The sequence below is a fragment of the Budorcas taxicolor genome, chromosome 16, assembly GCF_023091745.1.
Source record: "Budorcas taxicolor isolate Tak-1 chromosome 16, Takin1.1, whole genome shotgun sequence".
Lineage (NCBI taxonomy): Eukaryota > Metazoa > Chordata > Mammalia > Artiodactyla > Bovidae > Budorcas > Budorcas taxicolor.
This window is the reverse complement of record NC_068925.1, coordinates 39,654,218-39,663,744: the sequence shown is the minus strand read 5'-3', so window position 1 is coordinate 39,663,744 and position 9,527 is coordinate 39,654,218. Positions and strand designations below refer to the sequence as shown.

The following is a 9,527-nucleotide window of genomic DNA, read 5'->3' as shown; positions in this document are numbered from 1 at the left end:
CAATAATTTAAACCATGGGTGCTTTTCACTCTGTGTAATTCTACTATTTTTCCATATGGCTCTCCTTTATTCAGGCTTGGCAGCACTATTCAGCCAGCATTACTATACTGATTTTTTTTTTTTTTTTTTTTTTTTTGGAGTCTGGTGAGCTTGAGGGAAGGATGGATGGCAAAGAAATTTCATGACACAATTTTGGTTTTATGCATTTTATACCTAATACTTCTAACTCTTTCTCTCTCTGTGTTCTTTCCAACTCTAAAATTTAGACTTTAGATTTAATATTTTTTCTTTTTTTTTCTTTAAGAGGTACTGACTGCCATTAAAACTTAAAGCATTATGCTGATAGATTAAAATCACTGAAGTTGGGAAAAAAAGGCCACCACCACAGCAAGAAGCCCCAGGATTTTCAATAGGAAGGAAACTGGGAAAGTTGATGAGGTTTTGATAGCCCGTGTCTTTAAAGGCTTCAGTATCCTTCGTTTCTGGGTGAAGATGGCATTCCTGGCTCCATTCCACTGCCCAGGCCCAACCAGGCGATACTGATAGGAGTTGCATGGCCCAAAATAGAGTTTCACAGCCAGTTTAGGATCTTTTAGCAAGAGAGAAAGGATGTTTGGCTTCACACCTATCTCTACAGCGAGCTCGTCCAAGTATTCGATGTAATTGGTCTGTAGTATCTGGCTATTGCTCTCTCCAAACCTTAATGTAGAAAAAAGGACAGAGTCACAAAATATTCTAAGTTATATAAGAACATTAGGTATTCAATAGCTGCTGAAAGAATGGAGAGAGGAATGAATGAATAAATGAGTTTTGAATGACTCTGGTGGCAAGTGTTAGTTTATTTCATCAGGAGACCCACATTCCAGATTGAGAGTAGGATATAAAATAAATAAGTATGAATTTGTGGAAGTTCTAGGAATGTGATGGGGTTTATAACCATTATTATTATTTGGTATTCAGCAAGCAGCTACAAATCTTCTGGCAAGTAAAACTAGTCAGGATTGTTGCAAAGATTCACCAGATTACAGATGAAAGTGTAGCTCGATGTCTTGCTCAGAAGAGATGCTTAATATTTTCTTGTTAAATTATTAAAGTATCTGGCACTCTGGTTGGCATATAATAGATAATTTAGAACTTGAAAGTAAGATAATCCCTACATGTGATATAAGGCCCCCGAGTAAACCTTCCAATGTACTTAATCACCTATGGCATTTTGTGTATGGAATGGATTCTTAATGGGTCCTTAAGATCACTTAGGGATTCTACTGTGTCACAAAGTATAAATCCTTGACTTTCATTCCATACCAACTCCTTTCTAATTTGCTTTGATGGGAGTTCCCCCAGCTAACTTTCCAGAGATACTCAGGCTACTGTCACCACCAGTGCCCCATCCCATTTCCTCTTTACCACAGAGTGTGAGAAGATATAGAATCTAACACAGGCATCATACAAAGCAAATGAAAATACATCAAGGAAAAATGTTCTCGTTTGGTGAAATGACTGTTTTTAAGAAGTTGGATCTTAAACTAACATATATAAGAATCACCTTGGAAGAACACAAAAATACGAATTTCCAGTCTCACCCAGATTTTGATTAAGTTGGTCTGGGTTATGTCCCAGGAATCTGCATTTTTAAGAAGCAGCTAGGTGATCCTTGTGAGCAGTTCAATACTGTTCTATGTAAAAAATTAAAAAAAAATCCTTACATGTCAATTCTTTTTTTATTCCTCTTGATAATGTCTTCCATCATAGTTCTCTCTGAGGGCAAGGTACATAAGCCTAGAAAATAAAAGGTTGGTTGAGCAGTTGGTTTGAATCAGTATCATTGTTTTATCTAATAATTGATTCTTACATGTAACTTTTGGCCACTGGCCCATGTTAAACCAGTCAGGGAGGCTGTGCTGTTGAACTCCAGCATGTGCCACTCACATTGAGTTCTGTGTGATGTTGTTCAGGATTCACCAGACTACACCATGGACTCTGAGGTGGGGTGGTGGCAGTTCAGAGGGGAAGCTGGAGAGGGAAAGTGAGCCTAAGAAGTCAAGGAGCTGTGCCAGGTGGCTTGAGCTCCATTCTGAAGGTGGTGGGAAGCTGTGGGAAGTGACCTGATCAGGTTTTCCTTTTGGAAAGATTCTCCTAGGTATTGAATTTCGGAAAATGGGTCCAGGGAGGTGAGTTTAAAGGCAGCAAGACCAGTTAAGAGGCTGTGAAGTAAACCAGGTGAGGGAGAGAGTGGCACAAGCTAGGGTAGGAAAGTAGGGATGGAGAAAGATTGATGTGAATTATCATTGTGTGCTTGGGAGTCCATCCGTGTTACAAGTGTTCCTGAAGCTTCAGACACGCTGAAAAATGGTCAGTTTCTCAGGCAGGCCACAGTCCATGGGGTTGCATAGAATCGGACATGACTGAGCAACTAACACTTTCACTTTTTTTGGCTCCCTGGGGGGTCAGACAGTAAAGAATCTGCCTTCGGTGCGGGAGACCCAGGTTTGATCCATGGGTCAGGAAGATCCCTTGGAGAAGGGAATGGCTCCCCACTCCAGATTCTTGCCTGGAGAATTCCATGGACAGAGGAACCTGGTGGGCTACAGTCCATGGGGTTGCAAAGAGTCGGACATGAATGAAGAACTAACACTCCCTGGATATGGCTAGTCATCAGACATCTCAGATTCAGTGAGGCCAAAATTGAGCTTATCACTGAAGTCCTCCTGCTCAGGCTTGCATACCCTTCCACATGCCTCCCCTCATCACAGCCCCACTCTCAATCCAGTTTCCACTACCTGAGATCTGCAAGTCACCTGTGATTCTGCTCTTTCCCTCTAATTTTTCTTCTTGGAGCCAATCATTATGTCCTGCTCGTTTTATTCTTAACTATTTCTCTCCTCCACCTTGTCCCTTTGCCTGGCTGAGGGGGTATCATGTTTTAGTATAGACCATTACATAGCCTTCTCACTGGTCTCTGGTCACTTTCAACTTTCAAATCTATCTTTCACACTAATGCTGAAATAATCTACCAAAAATGTAAATCTGATAATGTCTGGTCTTTGCTTAGAACCTTTCACTGGGTCCTCTGGCAGAAGAGCTTTCTTAAGTGGAGACTCTAGGTCTTCAGGTCAAACTTAATTAGGATTCCTAAGGGTCCACTGGATGGTTTTGGGTCTACCAGCTAAATTTGGGAAGGGGGTTCAGGTTGCTCAGCAGCAAAGAATTTGCCCGCAATGCAGGAGACTCAGGTTCGATTCCTGAATTGGGAAGATCCTTTGGAGAAGGAAATGGCAACCCACTCCAGTATTCTTGCCTGGGAAATCCCATGGACATAGAAGCCTGGCAGGGTACAGTCTATAGAGTCGCAAAAGAGTTGAACATGACTTAGAGACTAAACAACAAGAAATTAGGAAAGAGCTGATCTATATTTTATATTCAAGCTTGTTGCTGCTGCTGCTGCTGCTAAGTCGCTTCAGTCGTGTCTGACTCTGTGTGACCCCCTAGACGGCAGCCCACCAGGCTCCCCCGTCCCTGGGATTCTCCAGGCAAGAACACTGGAGTGGGTTGCCATTTCCTTCTCCAATGCATGAAAGGGAAAAGTGAAAGTGAAGTTGCTCAGTCGTGTCCGACTCTTTGCAACCCCATGGACTGCAGCCTACCAGCCTCCTCTGTCCATGGGATATTCCAGGCAAGAATACTGGAGTGGGGTGCCATTGCCTTCTCTGAAGCTTGTTAGTGTGCCTTAAAAGCTTCCTCTGTTTTGGTCCCTTGCTCTCTAAGAAGAATCTTTCACCCCTCTCTGCCTCACACCCCATGTTCTAGGAATATCAGATAGCATGTTAACTCTCCATCTATATCACACCTCTGTGCTCTCACTTAAGGGTTCCTTTTTCTGCACCTGGGAAACCCAGCTATCTAGGAGTCTTCCTTGACCACATGCCCTTCCTCAGCCCCACTCTGCTGTTGCTCAGCACCGTTTCTCTTCTTTCCAAACACTCCATGCATTCCTCTGACAAAGCATTTGTCTTACTATCTTGAAATGATCCGTTTAAATTTGTCAATGCCACCAAGTTCCAGCACAGGGCTGAATATTCAATAAATTTTTGTTTAGCTGAATTGAACCCTGGGATCAGGGAGATAGTAACTGTCTTCTGAGAAGTGCAAAGTGCTACACAACGCTCAGAGAGAAATATTTCAATAATTTTATAGCTTTGTAGGGATCTGTGAGATTGAGGTGCTTAGATATTAAGAGTTAATTTGAAGTTAAGTATGGAGTAGGCCCTAGGTCTCTTGATTTGCACATATCCCAAGGAATTTATAAATATTTTATAGGTAAAACTTGGAGTCATAGATGTCTTCCTTCTTCACTGTTCTCTCATTAGTCCAACAAAAAGTAATAATGTACTTAACACTATGCCAACTGAAATTCCCTGAATTTTCTAATATTTTAAAGGAATGATTATGGATATTTATTCTTGTATCCCAGTATTGGTTGTTTTTTGAATTCTCTGCTAATTTTTTAGAATGCCAGTTTTGTGAGAGCAGCCAAGGTTGGAAAGCTTCTATTTGGCAACCTCCTTTTCTAAACTTGTTTTTGAGCAAAGTCCACCAAGTATGAAACCCTCAGCCACTCACCTGCCTGCTAACTCACTCACTTACCTTTGAAAACTCTGGTTACCCAACGAGCTTGAAGTTCAACAGTTGGGAAAATGGAACCTAGGGGCTGGATGAGACCAATGCATGCAAGAGTTGACTTCTCCAGTTGAGGAGGGAACATGAATTTGTACAGCGAGACCATATTATTCTCTACTTTAACAAGATCTTCAAGGAAGGGAAAAGAGACAGTATATCCTGTTGCAAAGACAATGATGTCAATGTTCTCTTCCACTGTTCCATCTTCAAAGATGGCAGATGTTTCTGTGAGCTCTTTCACTCTTGATTTCACCTTGATGGCTCCATAGAGTATACGACTTGGAAGATCATCATTTATGACAGGCTCTTTAACAAGGTATCTGAAACACGCAGAAGAAAACACTCAGAAGGGAGTATTTAGTGAGGAGTTTTGAACTCTGTTAATATTTTATGGGGTTGGATCTGAGAAAATTGTAAAACTTTCTAACTTGACTTTCTAACTTGGCCTACCCCAAGCTTTACTCTCAGACTTTATTCTCATGTCACATGAGACTTTATTCACATGTCACATATCTCTTCCTTCAACAAATAAGGAAAACATGCATGTAGATGATGTGGGCAAAACACTTTGCAAAAAAAGACATCCTAAGGGTTTAGACAAAATGCCAACGCCTGTGATCAATTCCTGAGTTCTCCAGTTGTCATTATCCTGCTGATATTTCCACTATTGCTTTATGTTATCTACCTTTAATTATCTTGCTGCTTCATTTAATCTCTATCTGATCATAAGTAAGGAAGAAAAAATTTGTTTAATTCCCATCAGTTTTGAAACTAATTAAGAGGATAGTGTGAAAATTATTGCATAGAATTAAGTTTGGGGATATCTCAAATATCCATGGATAGCATGATAGCATGAATAGTGGGGCAAAGTCTGGTTATATGTCTAGAATTTCCTTTTCTTTTTTAGATTTGAGAACCACTTAAAAAAAAAAGGCTGCATGGCATATATATCAGATCTGAGAATACAGCAGCCACATTGCATTTGTTGAAAGACTGCAAAGCTCACCTGTTCTTTTTTTTTTTGGCGGGGGAGGGGGGAAGGAGCCTGTTATACTTTGCTAACTCTACACCATAAGAGTTCTTCCCATGGGTAGCTTTTGAGAACATATTTATTGCCTGTTAATCTCCAAGTTATACATCACTGATCTTATGAACACAAGCAAACAATATGGATGTTTATTTTTCTTTATTTGATAACAGGCTCCTGTTGAATTTGGATCAATTTTCCCACCCCACCTTCTGAAAGGAAGGTCACAATCTCTTAAAACAGCCTTTTCCAATGTTGGATAGCTCTGGGTATTAGGAAGTCCTTCCCCAATCCTAGTTCTACTCTCTGGAGCAACTCATAATATTTATACTTCATCTTCTCAAATATTAACTTTTTAAAAGACATACAGAATGAATCTGGGATTCAAAATCTGGGAGCTATATGATACCCTTACTGTTAGGTTGTGGTTTGAACTACCATGTTAGCGATCTGGCTCTTTTCAAAGAGAAACCCTTCTGACAACCCTGATTATCAATGAGTATACCATAAAAAAGCAAAATAACTCTACTTGTTTTGAGGGACAAGGCCATAATTTTCATGGTTGAACCATTGATTCATCCCTTTTTCCATCATCCATTTTACAACTCTTCGTGGCACGGCATTTCGGAGCATGGTTTTAAACCGGGTGTGGTACACCAAGTCCCAGGCATAGCCATCTTTAGAGATACGACTCATGACCCAGGAACCATGTCTGGTGCTGATAAAGACCTGGTGAGCAAAAAGGAATGCAGTTCACGTTAGGGCATCATCTTTTTTGGGAGGAACCCACTGTGTAGATAATATACCACATGTATGGCCCCAGAACTGGCTGAAATGCTTTGTCTTAAAGGTGATTGACTTCAAAGTGAAGGATCTTCTAGTGTTCACTGCTCTGGGTCAGCTTTATCATACCCAGGGGTATTTATGCTGATAGAGGAAGACTACCATAGTCTTGAGAACTTCAAGGAGACCCGAGAAATCTCTGGGCTAAACTAACCATAAAACCCACAAATCTATGTTTGCATTGTGGTTCAATACGTCTTCCCTCCTCTCACTTTTCTATCCAATCCAAGTTGTTTTTATTGCAAAGGTATACAATTATAATCCAAGGAAATATATATGATTGCAGCCTAAAAGCCAGATTTTTAACTTTGAATTTATTTTAAAAACTCAGAATTTAAAAATCTAACCTTTACTATTCATAGATATTACTTTATATGGAAGTTAATATGGGAGGTAATCAGTTATATTAATATATATGTACATATGTTAATTCTTTTTCAGATTCTTCTCCCATATAGGTTATTAGAGAGTACTGAGTATATTTCCCTGTGCTGTACAGTAGTTCCTTGTTGATTATATATTTTACAGATGGGCTTTTATTTTATATCTAGTCATGTGTTTGTGTATATGTCAGATGTATTCTTTACCTTGTATACTCATATTGCCCTAGTTTTCAAGATGTACATTTAAATCTCTTTTCAAGTGTGTATTTTACCTTGTTTACTGTTACTTCTCCATTGACAAAATACATATTTCATTTGCTTCTTAAAATTTTGCATGTCAGTACTTTTACAGGCTAGAACTCTGTGAGTTCTATTGTACAAAGACTTGATAAACACGTTAATACTCCCTTGTAATGAACTGATTGACTTAAGAGTTGAAGACTGTGAATTCTAGATCGAGGACTCTGGATTCAGACTACCTGGGTTTGATTCCCAGCCTTACTGCTTACAAGCTGTGTTGCCTTGAGTGAGTTACTTCAACCTCTCTGTGTCTCTGTTTTTCTCTCCATAAAATAGGGGTAGTAGCAGTACCTGCTTCATAGAATTATTGTACCAATTAAAGGAGATGATACATGTAAAGGACTGAAATTATTGCTTGGCCAATGACAGGTATTGCTAGCTATTATTATTTTGTAAATTTAGGCTGGAGGAGTTTCATGTAGTGTCTCATATCTGGAGTGAGCCAGAATTTGGAGACAAATTTTTCTGGGTCTCAACTCCTTAACTTGTAAAGTAGCACTTATATAAAATGGTGTTGAATTGTTGGTCTGTGCGTAGTAATATACTTAACATCCTGACTGTTTCTGCTGCTATCCTTTTGTTGGCTTAGCCAATACTTTGGCTAGGCATTAGGTAATATACTTAGATATTTCTGTGAAGTCTCTTTCCATTACTTATCATCTGCCCTTCTTCTTTAGGGCTTCCGTGGTGGCTCAGTTGGTAAAGAATCTGCCTGTAATGCAGGAGACTTAGGGTTGATCTCTGGATTGGGAAGATCCATTGGAGAAGAGAATGGCTATCCGCTTCCGTATTCTTGCCTGGAGAATTCCATGGACGGAGGAGCCTGGTAGGCTACAGTCCATGGGCTTGCCAAGAGTTGGACACGACTGAGTGAATAACACACTTAGGATCAATCCATGTTCACACTGGAAGCTCTGCCTATTTTATTCCCTTTCTTTCTCTGTCACCATACCTGCAGCAGGGGAGTCTAATCTGGCTAGCTCCACTAGCTGTATCAGTGTGATATGTCTGAGGATTTAGGATCAGATGTATACTTCAGGCAAAGGACCAGAGATTTGGGTTTTGGTGGGAAAGTGTATGGATAACTCAGCACCATCACACAGCATTTTGAGTGGGTGGTTGGACTGTGGTAGAACAAGTCATATAATTATGAACATGAACTTCCTTTAACAGAAGCAGGGCACACTTAGGACTAAGGTGAGTTTAGACTGTAATTTTAAGCTTTGCAGGTGCACCTGGTTATAACTCTTACCTACACAGCTCCTAGAAAATCTCCGGTAAGCCTCGTCAAAGAAGGATTGAGAGTGCATTACTCAGTGTAAGATATTTTATCATAATGATCAATTATGTTATTAATCTAATAAATGTTGGAAAGACACTATTTAAAGATTAATGACCTGGAAAGCACACGAATATATCTAAGGTGCTTACTTAACACTGAATCTAGTGTGATAGACAGGCTTTTACATGGCAAAGCCCATATGAGGAAATAGACTCTTGCAATCTAAGATCTTTGGATCAGCTGTTCTAAGCCCAAATCACTGACCTGCAAAATGTAGTGGTCTAGTATGGAGCTTCACTTAGTTGACGGCTAGGTCAGCTCCTTTCATCATACTCCCTTCCTCAAGCTTGTCAGGTTTTCCAAACAGCAAGGGGACTGAACTTGACACTTCCCCCACCTGAGCTGGCTCTTCTCTGAGCCTTTACAGTTACCGCCTCTTTACTTGTTCTTCACATGAAGGCCTTAAAACTTTGAAAAATGAAAAGTGGTTTCTTTTCATAAATAAGGTGAGGACCTCCTGTGTCTAGTACAACTCTTTCTGGTGTTAGTGACCTGCTCTGTCCTCAGGGTGGTAACTCTGACAGGTCCCAGTGGAACCCCTTCATTAACCTGCTGGGGAAGCACCACGTATGTTTATCATAAGTGGTTTGCTACTGGGCATCTGAGCCCTGGGGCTTCCTTGGTGGCTCAGGGGTATGAACCAGAGCCTGCCAGTGCAGGAGATGCATGTTAGATTCCCAGTCCAGTAAGATCCCCTGGATAAGGAAATGGCATCCCACTCCAGTATTCTTGCCTGGGAAATCCCATGGACAGAGGAGCCTGGAGGACTATAGTTCATGGGGTCACAGAGTCGAATACGACTGAGCGACCCAAGAGCGACAACAACCTCTGAGTCCTGACAGTGTGAGTCTCAGGATAGGGCACTTTTGGCAGTGGTAGACATGGCCACAATAAATCCTGAGAAGCCAGAAGATGCCAGGCTAAGGAGGCCCGTGTAAGAGTGATAGAGCCCCTG

The 9,527-nt window shown here is 40.7% G+C and overlaps 1 protein-coding gene across 1 annotated transcript in view; it reads right to left on the bottom strand.

Annotated features, from left to right (window-relative positions):
- Positions 1-353: 353 nt before the first annotated feature.
- FMO2 (flavin containing dimethylaniline monoxygenase 2) overlaps positions 354-9,527 on the bottom strand; it is a 40,544-nt gene continuing 31,370 nt past the window's right edge. Inside the window, exons 6-9 of the mRNA XM_052653805.1 lie at positions 6,234-6,433; positions 4,645-4,997; positions 1,707-1,779; positions 354-699 (exon numbers count right to left, since the gene is read on the bottom strand). Of these exons, the coding sequence (XP_052509765.1) occupies positions 354-699; positions 1,707-1,779; positions 4,645-4,997; positions 6,234-6,433 (972 nt within the window). The remainder of the gene's footprint in view (positions 700-1,706; positions 1,780-4,644; positions 4,998-6,233; positions 6,434-9,527) is intronic.